This window comes from Cyprinodon variegatus, unplaced genomic scaffold, assembly GCF_000732505.1.
Source record: "Cyprinodon variegatus isolate N-32 unplaced genomic scaffold, C_variegatus-1.0 Scaffold1379, whole genome shotgun sequence".
NCBI classification, from domain to species: Eukaryota; Metazoa; Chordata; class Actinopteri; order Cyprinodontiformes; family Cyprinodontidae; genus Cyprinodon; species Cyprinodon variegatus.
In genome coordinates this window covers 109,268-126,413 of record NW_015151832.1, presented here as the reverse complement: position 1 = coordinate 126,413, position 17,146 = coordinate 109,268, and the positions used below count along the sequence as shown (strand labels likewise).

The 17,146-nt window shown below is 44.9% G+C and overlaps 1 protein-coding gene and 1 pseudogene across 7 annotated transcripts in view; both read right to left on the bottom strand.

Annotated features, from left to right (window-relative positions):
• Positions 1–2,946: 2,946 nt before the first annotated feature.
• LOC107103121 lies at positions 2,947–4,898 on the bottom strand (annotated as a pseudogene).
• Positions 4,899–16,312: 11,414 nt separating this feature from the next.
• Positions 16,313–17,146, bottom strand: part of LOC107103124 (ribonuclease inhibitor-like) — a 61,825-nt gene continuing 60,991 nt past the window's right edge. For 2 of the 7 annotated variants that reach the window (XM_015402651.1, XM_015402652.1), the window contains exons 9-10: positions 16,809–16,979; positions 16,317–16,638 (exon numbers count right to left, since the gene is read on the bottom strand). In XM_015402651.1, coding sequence (XP_015258137.1) covers positions 16,626–16,638; positions 16,809–16,979 — 184 coding nt within the window. In that variant the 3' untranslated portion in view covers positions 16,317–16,625. Of the gene's footprint in view, positions 16,639–16,808; positions 16,980–17,146 lie in introns of all 7 variants that reach the window. The other 5 variants (XM_015402657.1, XM_015402655.1, XM_015402654.1 and 2 more) reach the window with 5 other exon arrangements.

The following is a 17,146-nucleotide window of genomic DNA, read 5'->3' as shown; positions in this document are numbered from 1 at the left end:
ATGACAGAGAGATTATTTCCTCTGAGTTACAGTGACATAGACAAACTTGAAGATACACGACATCCTCAAATTTCTATTCTATTAAAATTTCTGTATCTGTATAATGGGTCTGTTCTATATGTCATCTTCTCAGTTCAGAGGGCCCCATGCTTGTCTTTGCCTAGGGCCCCAAATTTCCTAAATCCGCCCCTGAGTTGAGTTCAACTAGCACTGTCAACAGTTTTTATTTGAAATATGTTTGACTTGGAGCTGAATGATTTTTATTAATACACTCTTATATTTTGAATGGAAGTTGTGGTAAATTTATTCCATATATGTGCAGAATTATCTATGATTTGACCTCGATTCACACTTTGATTGGTTGTTGTAACACAAAGCCAGTAGGGCGTGTGTTCATAAACAATATATGACAGTCTGATTATTCTCTGTGTATATAACTAGTTTACCACCCGCACTCAGGTGGGTAATAAATATATTAAAGTTGTATAACACCTACCACACTCTGCTGTTGCTTGTAGCAGATGTGCAATACCCACAAATGGTCCATAGATTCATAAATGTTTGTGGCAGCCTGCATGATCCCAGTCAGTCAAAGGCATATCCCTCCAGCCAAGCAGCCACGATGCATTATCAATCAGAGGCATAGTGAATGACCCTATACTGTCACAAGTACAAATACCATAGCTGCTCTAAAATCATACTACAATTAGGGCGCAGATTAAAATATCCTATGCTAGGTTTAATTTGAGGTAAAATAATGGAAATTTCCTCAACTAAAACAATTCAGAAACTGAGAGATCTACAACATAATCTATCGAGTTAAAAAAAGAACCTTCAAAATCTCTACAAGACACAATTAAGTCAAAACAGCAGAAGGAATGAAATTGTGGAAATACCATCTCTAGAAATACAAAAGAAACTGCTTTTTACAGACCAGTAGTATTATGATACAATGGAAAAAGCTTTGAAACTTTTCTTATACAGGTTAGGAAAATGGCAAGCAGAAAGGAAAATACACAAAATTATCCAGAGAAAATAGAGAAGTGTTTGGAAGAATAAAAATTTAAAATTCTATTTTCAGCCGCAGTTAAGTAATAATAACTGCAATGATGCTTCACTGTCCTCATTAAATCTGCCAACGGTTACTGATATTAAAAATGAAAGACTGATATCAAACATAACAACAAAGTGGTTTTATCAGCTGTTAAATGACTGAAAACAGGAAAATCATTCTGGAACAGATGTATGCAGGAGGAACTGAGTAATGGAGAAACAGGTAATTCCTTCTTCATGGAATGAAGTCATTATTTCTATATTTCCAAAGGATAACAGGGAGAAATTAGAATGTAGTAATTATCATCCAATCAGTGCATTGAATATTCATTATAAATTGTTCACTTCTAATTTGTCTGAAAGATTCTAAACTATTTGATGGACCTCATAAAGATCAGGCAGGTTTTATTAGACAAGGACAAACTCAAGATAATATTCAAAATCCCCTGCCCATTATGAACCATGCTAATCAGCTGAAATTGAAAACAAAGATTCTAAGTTTATATCCTAAAAAGCATTTGATTGGGTATGTTGAGTATTTTGATTTAAATGTATATGCATTTTTTATTCACCCAAACATAAATGATGATGCTGCATTGTTCATAGGGTTAAGCTGGATACTCGTGTCAGATCAGTATCCGGTACAGATAAAGGATTTTTGACGAAAACATGCATGAAACAAATAAAACTCATCAATGCTTCTGCTGCAAAATCCTATTTTAATAACTGAATGTCTAGTAACTCTTACAACTGTAACTACGGTTCTATGAATCCCTACTGACCGCCAGAGGCGGTGCTTAAAGCCCGGATGACGATTACCAACAGAGTCCTGAGGAATCACACACAGAAACAACAACCCAAAACATGCCCACCTCACTGGGAAGATGGTGCGCGTTGGGACAGGATCCCCTGCATTGGGTGAGGGGTGGCCAAGTTACCCCGGAAACCTAGCAAAGGTATTCGGGGATGACCCAGAGGCTGCTGAACAAATAGCCTCCAGAGTGACACCAGTCATAGCGGCCCATGACACACTGACGCCCCTGGTGGAATGGCACCGTATACCAGCGGGGGGTTGGAAGCCCCACTGAATGTATGCCTGTTCCACTATATCCACAATCCAACGCACAAGGCACTGTTTAGAAAGGGCCTGCGCCTTGCGGGGCCCCGCTTAGCAAACAAACTGATTATCCGACTGACTGAGAGAAGCTGGGAGACTGACATATGCCTTCAGTGCCCGAAGAGGGCAGAGAAGCTCATCAGGCCCTTCCGTATCAAGGCGAGCAAGCTGGAAGGGCACAGTGTGGCTCTCGGATGAAGCCACTTTAGGAAGAAACGTCTCATCAGGCCAAAGAGTAACACCCAAACCAGCAGGACTCGTGAACAGACAGGGCATGTAGTTCACCCACCCGTTTCGCCCAGGCCATGGCGAGGAGAAAAGCTGTCTTCTTTGACACACACTCAAGGCTTGCCTCCGCTAATGGTTCAAAGGGAGAGAGCGCAGGGCAGCGAGGACAATAGAGAGGTCCCACACCGGCACAACAGGGCGTGTGGGAGGGTGCAAACGCCGGGCACCCCTCAAAAAGAAGGAAACGTGCTTGTTACGACCCACTGTCTCCCCACTCACCACCAAATGCCAGCAAGAGATGGCAGCAACATAGACTTTCAGAGTGGATGGAGAGCAACCTTGAGAAAGCAGTGCTTGAAGGAAGGTTAAAATAACAGAAACAGGACCGTGTACAGGGTCCTCATTTCTTTCCTGACACCAGCAGCTAAAAGCCTTCCACTTATGGACTTACACCAGATGCGTGGAAGGGGCCCTGGCATTAGTCATCGTGTGTCCGATGTCCCCGCCATACTCCAAGAAGGAAACGCTGGGCCCTGTAGTGGCCAGACCTAGAGTTGGAGGCGACTGGGATTGGGATGCAGGATCTGACCGCCCAACTGTGACAGCAGGTCCTTCATGCAGGGAAGAGGCATTGAAGAGCTGCAACAGAGCCTGTGCAGCATTGGAAACCAAGTCTTCCCTGGCCACCGGGGGGCCACCAGAAGGAGCTGATGCCCCTCCTGAAGACCCTCAGGAGTGTTGGGCCTATCAGGGGAAGTGGCGGGAATGCATAGATCAGTGCCCTCGGCCAGTCGTGTGACGGCGTGTCCTGACCTAGGGGACTGGCAATGTCTGACAGGGAGAACCACAGTGGGCAATGTGTCATCTCTCGGGAATCAAATAAATCTACGGCTGCTCTCCCGAACCTCTCCCAAATAGTTTCCACTACATCTGGGTGGAGCCTCCACTCCCCCGGTGGTGGACGTCCCCGGGATAGGATGTCAGCAGGAACATTCTGCACCCCGGGATGTGGGTCGCCCTCAGGCTGGCAAAAAGAGGGGCTGCCCAGGTCAAAAGCTTCCGGGTCAGCCTCAGTAGCGTCAACGACCGTGTTCCCCCTTGATGGTTGATGTGAAAAACAACTGACGTGTTATCTGAGCGCACCAGAACCTGCTTCCCCGCAGGATCAGGAGGAAGTGCCGCAGCGCGCGGTGCACAGCCTCCAACTCCAGAGCGTCGATGTGGTGCCGCCTCTCTTGTGGAGACCATGTCCCCCGAGCGATCTGTCGCTGCCACAAGGCCCCCCATCCCGTTGTTGACGCGTCGGTAGAGACAACCTCCCGACGGGATGGCAGCAAACCCAGCGGAACCCCCTTTGTCATGAATTCTGCCTCTCACCACTGAGCCGGTGATGCGAGGCATTGAGGGGACACCCGCAGTATTCTGCGATGGTGTGACGCATGAGAAGGGTCCAGCCTTAGGCTGTTGAGCTACATCTGCAGTGGTCACAGAGACAGTAGTCCTAGGGGTACTACAGTAGCGGCAGCTGTCAGCTTCCCCAGCAGACGGAGATAGAGAACGAAGGGGGCTGCCCGACCGGGAAGAAAGGCAGGCAGCATCTGCAGAATGCCCTCGACATGCTGAGACGATGGGCGAGCAGTCATAGAGAGAGAGTCCATCGTGATACAGAGAAACGTTACCTGCTGAGACGGAATCAGGTTGCTTTTCTGCCACTTCACGCGTAGACCCAATACGTCCATGTGATCGAGCAAGGTGCACGTGTCTGCAGCAGCTTGAGCTTCTGTGGGTGCACAGACGAGCCAGTCGTCCAAATAAGGCAGGATCTTCAACCCTCTGGCCTGCAGAGGACACAAGGCTGCGGCCATGCACCACATGAACACACGCAGGGACAGAAAGAGGCGGAATGGGAGAACCCTGAACTGAAAATGCTTGCCCTGAAATGCAAATCAGAGAAAACGGCAATGCTGTGGTGCAATCGGACATGAAAATATGTGTCCTTCAAATCGACCAAGGTGAACCAGTCGCCTGGGGATATTGCTTGAAGCAGGTCCCTGATGCTCAACATGTGGAAGGGGATGGACTTCATGTAAAGATTTAGACCTCTCAGGTCCAAAATTGGGCGGAGTCCCCCAGTCTTTTTCGGAATTAAAAAATACTTTGAGTAAAAGCCCCCTGGATCCCGCAGGTGGTCTACGGGCAATATAACACCCTTGGCCAGCAAGGTGTCTATCTCTTGGCTCAGAGCCTGAGCCTTTACCTGGTCGTGAATCACCGTCATCCTGACTCGACCAGGGACAGTAGGGCAGCAGTGGAACTGTAGCACGTAACCCTGGGTAAGTGTAAACACCACCCATGGATCAGAAACAAGAGCAGTCCAGCAACCAAGCTGCTCCGGAGTAAAGTGTCCCACCGCCGGCCCAGTGACGTCATCTCCGAGCCCCCCTGCCCTTCGGGGGGCGGGAGGGTTGCTGAGTTTCCCGCCCGGGTTGAGGAGCGACATGAGCTCGACCTCTTAGTGGATCCCGCTGGCCATGGGCAGGCCTGGCAGCAGGCCCTGCAGCAAACCGTGGCTGCCCCAAGCAAGGTGTACTACGGGCAGGATAAATATCTGACAGAGACACAGAGGCACTCCTAGCAGGACGCTGCACTCGTCTGTGATGCAGACCGGCCAACCGCTGCCTGGTACGCGAGGCCTTGGCCAACCACTCCAGGGCTGCAAGTGCAGCGGAGCCAAACAACTCCCCAGGAATAACTGGAAGGTCCATCAGGGTCCTTCTACATGCCTCCGTCCGAGGAGACTGAGCTAGCCAGACCTGGTGACGTGCCTGAACAAGGGTAGACAGGAATTGTCCAACCTCCCTCGACAGAAGAGCAAATGCATGGAGGGATGCATCCATCAGTCCTTGGGTAGGTGCATCGATCGTGACACCCTCCAAGGAAGCTGAGAGACTCAGTAGTAAATGCGACAGGGAATTCCCAAGTAGCCCCAAACGAGACACAGAGTCATAGGCTCTACAGAGCAGATCGTCAGTGACACGGCACTGAGGACGAGGACACCTGGCATTAGCCCTCAAAGCCTCATCCGCTGCCACAATGAGGGAAGCTATGGCTGGCTCAACAGAAGGCATATGGCCCAAGCCAAAACTGGGCGCATTTTGCATGGCCGCCAGTGCCCTGCCATCAGAGGTCAGCCTCGAAAAGGCCTTAGTGTCTGTCCAAAAGGCATGGAGCTCCTTCACATACTCTGCAGACGGGGGAACCATAAAGGACGACCTAGTAGTAGGACACTGAAAGAAAGCACTGGAAGCCGCAGGTTGGTCCTGTGGAGCATCTAGATGCAACCGGGCGAGGGCAGTCCTCAGAGCGCCCACAACAGAACCATCCTGGTTAACCCCAGAAGAAAACAATATACAAGAAAACAAATTGTACTTGGTAAACTGAAACTATCCAGGATCGATTTGTGCCTGATGTCGTCCCCGAGGTGTCGTCCTGTCTCATCAGAGAGACTGTCTGGAGCGATCACTCCTTCCTGGAGGTGGAGATGGGACGAGGCACCAGAAATGGGGGTCTGTGGTGTCTGAATGCTGCTCTTCTTCGGGATGGGAGGTACAGAGATAAGATCAGTGTCCTCCTGCAGACCCTGAGTGAGGAAGTGGATCACACTGACAACTTGCTGGACTGGTGGGATCAAGCAAAACATAGAATCAGAAATATTACAATAAGATATAGTAAACACAGGAAAAGGAAGGAAAGGCAGTCAGAACACAATCTAAGGATACTAATAAATGAAGAATTAGACCAACTAGAAAATAATCCAACTAGAGACATTGCAAATTATATTCTATTGAAAAAACAGCTAGACCAGATTGAAGTAGAGAAATGCAAAGGAGCCATAATACGTAGTAAAGCCAGATTTCTAGCAGAAGGAGAAAAGTCTACAGCTTTCTTTTTAGGTCAAGAAAAACAGAAACAAATAAAAGCAACAATAACTGAATTAATTAATCATAAAGGGAAAAAAGTGACAGATTTAATTGACATTTTAGAAACCATACAACATTTTTATTCCAAACTTTTCACCAGTGACAACATTTCGTCAGAGAAAATAGAAAAAGTTGACAATGTGATCCAGTCCTCACTCTCTGAGGAGGATTGTCTCAGCTGTGATGCTCCAATTACAAGTCAGGAAATTCAACTCGCCATTGATTGAATAAACCACAATAAAAGTCCAGGGAATGATGGCATTACTGCTGAACTTTACAAACATTTCAAAGAGCAAATCAGTAGAATTTTATTTAAGGTTTTTACAGCTATGGAGCAAACAGGATGTACACCCAGGACCTTTGCACAGGGTGTTATTACCATTCTTTACAAAAATAAAGGAGAAAAACAGGATTTAGAAAACTACAGACCCATTAGTTTATTAAACACAGATTATAAAATATATGCAAAAGTTCTGGCAAACAGGTTAAAAACAGTTGCAGGTAGTATCATCAGTTCATCTCAAGCATACGGTATTCCTCACAGAAGTATTTCAGACACAATATTGTCAATAAATCATACTATCCAAACCATGTCAAGCACCCAAGGTATCTTTCTCAGTGTAGATTTTAGCAAAGCATTTGACAGAGCAGAACACAATTTTCTATGGGCAGTTTTAAACAAGTTCGGATTTGGTCAGTCATTCATCAGCAGGTTACAATTATTATATTCAAATGCAGAGAGCAAAAATAAATGTAATGGTCATTTCACAGATTACATACGGTTACACGGGTCAGTCAGACAGGGGTGTCCGCTGTCCTCCCTGCTTTACAGCTTGGTGGCCGAGCCCCTTGCCCTCTTAATAAAACAGGACCAGAATATTCAAGGCATAGAATCACCACTTGGTAATATCAGTAAATTTTCCAGTATGCAGATGACACATCGTTAACAGAAACACAAAAATGAAGAGAGTCTAGAGCTAGCAATCAAACATATCCACACATACTGTCTAGCATCCGGAGCTAAGATTAACATTTCAAAATCCCAAATCATGTACTTTGGCGGGGTTACTCGGACACCCGGCAGGTAGGATTTCAGGTAGGTGGAGGACACCATCAAGGTCCTGGGTGTGCATCTTAGTAAACAGCATGGGGTGGCGAGAGATGAGACCCGAAAAAATGTTCTAACCAAAGTTCAACAGCTCTTAAACCTTTGGAAGCAGAGAAAACTAACCATCAAAGGAAAAACAGTAATAGGCAACAGTTTAATAATTTCAAAAATCATCTTTCCGCTTACCGTATATGATTTGCCAGGTTTAACACTCAATCAACTAAACACTAAGATTTCATCATTTATTTGGAAACAGTCAAGGAATCTGGTTGCCCACAATACAATGATTGCTTCATATAAACAGGGAGGACTCAAACTTATTGACATCGGAGCCAAAAAACAAGCCTTAAGAATCAAACTAGTTTCTAACGTCTTAACTTCACCCACTCATAAAATATGGTATGACTACTTTGAAGCTGCAATATCATCCTTTGGATTGACCACCATTTTCAATTTATGCTCCATCATAACCCCGGTACAAAGAAGACAGGTAAACCTTTTTCATGCTGAAATCCTTGAATCCTGGAATAAAGTCAGACCATTTTTGACAACAGACATGAAGTACATGTCTCATCTCTCACTGCCAATTTTCAACAATCCAGAAGTGGTCTGCGGGGGCAGGATGCTGTATTTACCGTCCTGGAGAGGGGTGGGCATTCACACCTTCGGGCAGATATTGGATGATCAGGGGTCAGTGGACATCGACAAAGTCTATAATCATTTTAAAGCGGCTAATATTTCTGTCAAAAAAACAATCATAGCTAAAAGTTGCCAAAATATTCAAGCCATTCTGCCAAACCACTGGTCTCTGATCATTGATGGGAGGAGACGACATCAGGGAGTGCAGGATGATGCCCTCAATTTTCTTCTTACTCTAGGTAACAAGAAACAGCACATTCAAGAAATTTAAACAAAGACATGGTACAACATTCTCATTTCACTGATCATACAAGAACCAACATCCCTCAATAAATGGCTGCTAATATTCCCAAACAAAATAGGTCAACAGATCTGGTCAAACTTACCTGCCAAATTTAATTCTCAACAAGCAAACAATACCGACTATTTATTAAGACAGGAGGATTTTTACGGGCATCATCCTGCACCAAATCAAGAAAGAAAAGTTAGGCAAAGATTGCACCGTTTGTCTCTCAGACCCCGAGACGCTTGAACATCTGTTCCTCTGCTGCCCTAGCCGCAGCATCTTTTGGGACAAGATTGGCGGAATCATGGAAAGTTTGGAACCGGGCATCAGCAAAGGAAAGAAAGAGTGGGACTCGATAAGACTTTTGGGAACACAGAAAAAAAGACAACACTCTTTTCATCTGCATACCTTAAGCAATATAATCCTTTATCTCGCAAGACACTCAGTATACATTTGCAGGAACTATAAACTTTTTGAAAATAAGTCACTGAATTGCTGGAAACTGTTCATAGGACTTTTTGAAAATCACAGGAAAACACTCACAAGCATCGACAAACAACTTTCTCAGGACATTTTTGGACTGCTTAGTAAATGCAAATATTTTCAGGACTGGACAATTTGATACATTTTTGTGCATAAACATTAATTTTTTCACTGTAGATAATTAAGAGAGAAATTATTTTTGTTGATATGGGTTTGTAATGAGTTTCTCTTTCTAGTTTTTTTCTTTGGTGTTTCTGTAAATGAATAAAAATGTTTGATTATTCTTTTTGTCGCTGAAGAGATATGTGAGCTGGCTTCTGAGAGGAGTGAGCCGCAGTCAAATTGATCCCAAAAATCAGTGCCAGATGCCGCCAGGGAAATGGCATCATGATCTAAAGCAGAGACCCCCGAACCAACGCTATGTCCTTGGTCAGGTTCTCCAGACATGCTAGCGCCACGCTCGCCCCTAAGGGACTCAAGCAATGCCTTCATCCCTTCCAGCTCAGAAGCGAGCTGGGCCACCTGCCCAGATATGTCCTCTGGAACCCTGGGGCTCCTCTTGCTCCTCTTCCGTGGAGGCCCCATAGCGTCAGAAGACACACATTTCACAGGCTGGCTGGCGCCTTGAAGGCCAGCCAAACGAGCGTTACGTATGGACAAAGGCAGGACAGAACAATTAGGGCAGGGGTGTCAAACTGGTTCCAGAAAGGGCCGTGTGGCTGCAGGTTTCTTTTCAACCAAGCAATAGCTCACCAGACTCCATTCATCTCATCAAGGGAGTCCAATCTGAACATGATGACGGAGTCTGGTGTGCTATTGTTTGGTTGGAAAGAAAACCTGCAGCCACATGGCCCTTTCTAGAACCAGTTTGACACAGCATCAGTCAAGGCCTCTTCCAAATGATCCAGGCCCAAACAAGAGGGAGACAAATCATGTCCGTCCTCCAACTGGAGAGGGGCAAAACAAGCTCTACAGCACGGCACGTCCAACATGTCATGCTCACAAGGCTAGGTCAGGTCAAGCTGAAATCGCCACTCTTGACACTCACCGAGCGGACAGATCGGGAGACCCGGTTGAGCAGAGAACGCCACCAAGGGTTCCCCAGCTCCAAGGCTACAAGAGGACTAGCCAAGCATGTTAGTAAAAGTAAAAAGCAAGCCCGAAAACGGCCCCTTGTTGGTAATATAGGCAGGCCCGAGAACGGCTGCTACAGTAAAAAAAGCAAGCCCGGAAGCGGTTGCTATGGTAACCAAAGCAAGCCCGAAAACGGCTGCCACAGTAAACAGAAAAGCAAGCCCGGAAACGGTTGCTATTGTAACAAAAGCAAGCCCGAAAACGGTTGCTACAGTAAACAAAAAGCAAGCCCGAAAGTGGCTGCTACAGCAAACAAAAAAGTGAGCCCGAAAGCGGCTGCTATAGCAAACAAAAAATGCAAGCCCGAAAGCGGCTGCTACAGTAAACAAAAAGCAAGCCCGAAAACGACTGATACAGTAAACAAAAAGCAAGCCCGAAAACGGCTTCTAAAGTAAACAAAAAAGCAAGCCCGAAAACGGCTGTTACAGTAAACAAAAAGCAAGCCCGAAAACGGCTGCTACAGTAGTTAACAAGCTGGTCGGAGTCGGCTAACGCCGAGGCACCAGCAACAGGGAGTTGCGGTGAGAACGCGTCCCCGTTCACCGTCGATAAGAGAGAAAACTTACCAGATGAAGAAACCAAGTTGTATAATGAAGAGCTTGCACAGCATCTGGAGGGCGAGATGAGCCTTGCAGCTCCGACCTAAGTCTCGAGGCTACCAGCGACAAGCAACAGTGTCTTACCACCTGTTTAACTTGCATGCGAGAAGATGAAAAGGGACTGAGCTGTCGCTGTCATGTGACTATATAGGCACACCAGTGTCACCGAGGGTCACACATGACTATGTTGGTATAAGATTCTCGAACTGTGCATGCGCAAGAGTGATCATTTGTGCTTTAAGCACCGCCTCTGGTGGTCAGTAGGAATGAAATAGAACTGTGTGACTGTCTGAAGCTGTCAGTTCAGACAAATGATCACTGCTTTTAGTTCAACATTGGTCATGTGACTCTGGCTCCTCACATGGTGCCTGTGCCGTTTTTGTTCTTTCTCACCCCCCAAAACAAACCCCTTGATGCTTTGCGAGGAGAGTTCATGGGAAGCATTCTGTGATGTATCTGCCCGTCTAGTGCCCATTGATGCACCCCTATATAGTGCTCTATATAGGGGTTAGGGCAGATGTTTAGACACAGCCACAGTGTTAGCAGCCTGAGGAGACAGGGACTTCCTGTTGGTCACATGACCAGCTGACTGACAGCTGCTTCACCAGATTTCAAACTTCCTGTTGTCCTTATAAGGAGTTCTGTTGACGATCTTGTTCTTGAAGAGTCTAGAAACAGAGCAAAGCAGAGAGAAGATGTGACTCATTCAGACCAGAAAACATGGCTTCATCTGCTGTGAGATCAGCCCAGACGTCATACTGACAGTCAGACACGGCGGTGGTGGTGTGATGGTCTGGGGCTGCTTTGATGCTTTAATTGAACAATGAATTCAGAGCTTTAGCAGAAAACCTGTAAGAAGAAGATCTGACCATCAGCTGGTGACCTTCAGCTCCAGATCACTGAGGACAGTTCTCCAAAGTCCATCAGAAAGCCCTCCTCTCAGAACCAGAACAGACACACTGAAGCTGATGGAGTGTCCTAGTCAAAATCTAGATTTAGAGCTGACCTTGTGCCGTTACCTTAAACTGGTCCTTCATGCTGGAAAACGCTCCAATGTTCCTGACTTCAAATGATCCAGCCAATCAGAGTGGTTCAGCATCCCTCCACAGTGAAGCTAAAGAACCATCAGCAGTATTCACACTTCATGGCAGGAGCCACACAAGCAGTTAGCAGGTTCAGGATGGACTGACTATTCCACATAGTGTCAGTGTAGGCAGCTGAGTTTCTGCCCCACAGGGTGGAACTTTTAGAGTTCAGGTATTGCTGCATATTTCTGGATCTTTGCATCAGTCGTTGTCTGGTTTTAATCCCTGTTTTGTCCAAACTTCTGATATGAATCTAAATGGATCTATTTCCATCTGTTCTATAGTTTCAATCTATGTGTTAAAGCTCTAGAAGATCATGCTGCCTCATCTAAACTTGATGAGTTAATATTAAGATTAAATCAACTCTTCCCAACAGAAACACGTCCACCAAAAAAGATTCCTTTAAATCAAACTCAAGACGTGATTCGGCTAAAAACAGATTCAATAAATGTCAGAGAATGAATATTTACAGTTTTCATTCTTTAACTCATGAACTTATTAAACGTTAGCTCCAATCTGTGCTCTCCTCTCTCCTTATTAGGAATACCTACTTCCTGAGCCTTTGACTAGACCAATCACATTCCTCCATTCTGCAGAGACCTCTACAGGAAATATTCAGGACATGTTCCTCGGTTCAACCTGAACATTTGATAAACTGGAACTTCTGATTTTTCTCCTCATCCATCGTTCTACTTTTTCAGAGGTTTGTGGTTAAAGCTTGTATCTCCATCTCTGCAGAATGACTCTAACTTTTGTATTAGACCTTCTTTATACAAACTCTTAGTTCTGGTAAATATTGATTCTAGGATTTATTTTCTATGATCTATTAGATTGCAGCTGCTTTTTGTCAACAGCAGATGGCTCAGTGGATCCAGTTCCAGATGCTGGAAGTACCTGCAGTAGGTGGAGCAGCTGGATGATGACTCTTTCCACATGATCAGTGAGCAGGTGATGGAGAGCATGGACTAGTGAGAAAGTGATCAGTGAGCAGTTGGATTTGTTCCCTAAATCTGATCTCATCCCTCAGATTCTGCTTCAAAGTGATGAACTCCTTCTGTAGGCAGGACAGAGGTTAATGCCAGGAGGTAGATTTAGTCATTGGTGAGGCAAAGCTCTGATTAAATGAGTTGTAGTTCCTATAGTAAATGTTCTAATGGTTATTAATATTGCTTTCAGAATAAACTGTCATGTAAACCATATTTTATTACCATTCAAGTACGGATGCAGGATATATCGGGTGTAGCATCTGGTATCTGCCCATTTTTGTTATTTTGTAACATTTTAGTTATTTTGTAACATATCAGCTTCAATAGCAGGAGATAAAAACACTCAGTTTTGGTGGTGAGTAAATCTTTGTCTACATCATCATCATCAAGATGAAGAGCTGAGGCTGGAACAGCTGCTCTTATGGCTCGTCAGAAGCTGCTGAGGGAGAAACCTGCTCTGGAGGAGCAGTTGAGAAGAAAGAAGGAAGAGTGGCTGTTGGACATGGAGCTGGCAGCATCTCTGGCTAAAGTGAGTGTGTTCAGGTCTCCAGTTGGGTCTGTGTGTCTCATGGTTCTGCTAAAACAGACGGGATGAAGTCTTGTTTAAAGGAGCTGAGAGAAGCTGGTTAAATGCTGATGCTGCAGCTTAAGTTCCTGAGGTTAACACTCAACCATCAGCTGCTGAGGCTGGAGGTGATGCTTGCAGATGTGAGGCTGTAGATGAATAACAGACCAGCACTGCCTGCTACTGGGATTTTTCCTTCTGCTGTTCTGTCAGATCTGGTTCTGGACTTTGGCTCGGTCTTTCCAGAACTTGAACTTCAAAGGATATGCTATTAAAAGATATGCAACAGTCATATCTCCAGAAACATTTTTTGATGAAACATAAGAGTTAACTTAAAATGACATCTATATATGACCAGAAAATAAACCCATCCCACCAAGGATCTTATAGAAATGGGCAGTTATATTGAGCCATGGTTTAGATCTAGATTAGTACTTTGTTCTATAATCAATATCTGTATTTATCCCATGGCTGCTGGTTTTACTGTTTTATCTGCAAATGTATTTCCTAGGGAGGTTTTATCTATCCCTGAAGTGTGTGCTGCACATCTGCATATAGTTAGAGGTCTTGGTAATTACACAGCACAGACCATCACAATCATAGTGAATTACAGTGTTGGCAGCATCATGCTGTGGGGTTCCTTTTCTTCAGGTGGAGCTGTGGCTCAGGAACAGTTAGTGTTCACTGTGGATATATGGATTTTATAGAATTAAATCATTAAAGGGAAGAAATGCTGTTTGGTCATAAAAGATTCTTTTTTTAAAATGGATAGAACTATTTCCTGCTAAGCATCCTGATGCTTTGAAGGTTGCAAAGGACATTATTCCTAGATATGGTATTCCTGAGAGGATATATAGTGATAATGGAGCCAATTTTGTTAACTACATAGCAAGAGATAGTAGAACTGTTTCACATTGATTTAGTGTTGGACTAGTAGAAAGAATTAATGTAAAAAACAAAACAAAAAACCAAACAGATTGAAGAAATGTATTGAGGACATTGGGAGATCTACTTGGATTCATGGATCACATTATAAAAGAGTCATTTAGTCTGAAAGCTCCGCCAGGGGAGGTGATTGAAAGTCTGATAATAGGATGGACTCAGACATTTGGAGTTTGGGTGGATTTCAAAGTCAGTGAAGAAAAAGCGGTAAACCAAACCAAGTAAAGGAGCCAAAATTTCAGTCAAAATGTTTTCCATCTGCTTTTTTATCTTCACACTCATGTCAATAATTCCTTTTATTTGGTATGTGCCTCCAACACAGAAAAAACATGGATTGTTGGTAACCGTAAATTTGACTTCTAGGTCAAATTTGACACAAAAGTGGTTTTGCAGCGGTTCATTATCAGCTTGCTGCAACCTCCTTTATGGCTTTCCAGAACAGGATTGCTTTGATAAGCTGAGCAGAACCAGACTGTAGGTCGGCTGCAGGAGGAGCTGCTGCTGCTCCCCTCATAGCCCAGGTGGAGGAGGCGGGATGCAGAGCCTCCCAGCTGGAGCATCAGCTCTCAGAATGAGATGAAGCAGCCAGGGAAGTGTTATCCCTGAGCAGGGAGGCTGAGGAGCTTCAGGTTCTGACTCATGACAGGACAGCAGGTGGCCCAGAACCAGGGGGAAGCTCAGTAGTGCAGAGTTGGCCAGTCTGGAGGCAGTGCTGGCGCTGCTGCACCTACAGGAGGCTCCTGCAGGGCTGCTCTGCTCCAGCTCCAGTGCATGCTGCACCCAGTGGACTATGCAGGAGCTGCACATCTGCTGGAACTATGGCTACCAGCAGCTGCTGCAGGTTCTGGAGGTGAAGGAGACGGAGTGGCTGAAACAGAGGAGCCTGAACGAGCGGTTTCTGGAGCAACTGTGCCAAGCTCAAGAGGAGGTCTCCTCCCTGATGGCCCAGAGAGCCTCACACTACCAGAAACTCCAAACAGAGCTGCCTGACCGAGTCAACCAAACCCTGAACTGCACAAAGGGTTAAAAATAAAGAATGCAAAGGCAGTAGCACTAGAGAAACAGCTGCAGGGGAAAAACTCAGTATACGGTGTGGCTGTCCTGAAGAATACCGAGCTTGAAAAAGAGCTGCATGAGAAGATCAGCAGGGTTTAGCAGTACAAGGTCTTAATATCCAAGAAGCAGAAAGAGTACAAGCATTCTCTGAAGCAGTGTAAACAGTTTCACCAAAACTAGCTGGCTGAGCAACAGTATAGACATGAAAGCCCTTTTCGCTCTCTGAGCGTAAATGTATTTTACTAAATAATGAACTTCAGGCTGAAAATTATGTGAAGTGAATGTTTAAAGTGAAAATATGAAGATGCTTAAAACATGATAAACAGGGGGGGAAATGTTGAAGCCATTCTTTTTCATGTGTATAACTCAAGGTTGCTATCTGAATGAAGAAATGTATGTATATCACTATATTATGCTGCAGCTTCCTCCGCACACATTCCTTTACAGTTACAGTGTGATCTGTTGTAACTAGGGACTCTCTTTTTCCAATAAAGAGCTAGGAAGACAGCATAGGGGCTTCAGAGCATTGGGAGAGTGTAACTGATACCATCGCTGCTGCTCTCCCCTTGGGTAAAAAGAATCTAACGTCTCTTGTCCTTCTTCCCCAAATATTTTAGAGGTATTTGGGTGTTTAAATCTTACACCTGGATTGGCATAATGAGGTAGTTTGACTTAGTATTTCACCACTAATCTACAATAAAATTATGTAGATTGTTATTTTTATCAAACATAGACTAAGTTTGATCAGCAGGATCTTAATCCTCTCCTTGGTCCAGGCAGTCATCCTGTCCTGCCTACTTGGATGTGAACAGATCTCCAGAGGACGCCATCGTCGTAGCTCTCCACTCTGCAGTGAACCACCTGGAGCAGCAGCAGAGCTATGTCTGGATAGACCCCCCCCCATCATAACCTCTTTGCAGCAACAGATTGGATGAGGAGAGCTGCCCAAACATCTGCGGAAAACATCTGGAACAGAATCAAAAATATACAAAAACTGCATCACAATGAAGCAAACATGCAGCCTGAAAACTTTAGAATTGAGCTTTATATCAGATTTCTGAGTTACAGGCTGAAAATCAATCGGAGAGAAAAAAAGATCAGCTTTACAGTTTGATCCAATTCAGATCAAACCTCCATGGAGCCACTAAATGGAGCTTAGTTTGAATTTCATCTCTTTTGTTCCAAAGAGAAAAATAAAATCAGACACTAAATGACAGACAGGATCAAATAAAGTGGAGACAAATCTTTAAACTCAGAGTTCACAATCAAGATCCAGTCAGAGTCTCTTTAAACTCAAACAGCTGCAGCTTCAACCCCTTGGGATCATCAGGACACAGATCAGCTTCTCTCCTCTACTAAGATCATCATCTCCACAACCTGCAGAGAGAAGAAGGATGAACAGAGGGAGTAAATGAGTGTTTCCAGCCTCTCTCTCTCCATCAGCTGTCAGTCAGTGATGCAGCACATCCAGGATAAAGAGCAGCAGGGACTTCAGTCCTGTTCAGAGCAGCTGAGGAGCAGCTGGACTCACTGCAACATCTACTTACAGAGACTTCAGTTTGTAGTCTGGACTCTCTACAAGATCCTGCAGCTGCTTAACATCTGACTCATTCAGGTTGTTGAACCTCAGGTCCAGGTGTTCCAGATGTGAGGGGTTTGACTTCAGAGCTGAGACCAGAGAAGCACAGCTGATCTCTGACAAACTGTAGTTAACCAACCTGGATAAAGAATAGAAAGATGTGAGCTGATCCAACAGGATGCAGGATAGAACAGTCCAACAGAAGCAGTTAAAGAGCTCTCATTGATATTAATGCCAACATGCTGCTGCTCCAATAAAGACCTACTGACTTCAGCAGAGAGAAGGAGAAATAACACACCAGACGGG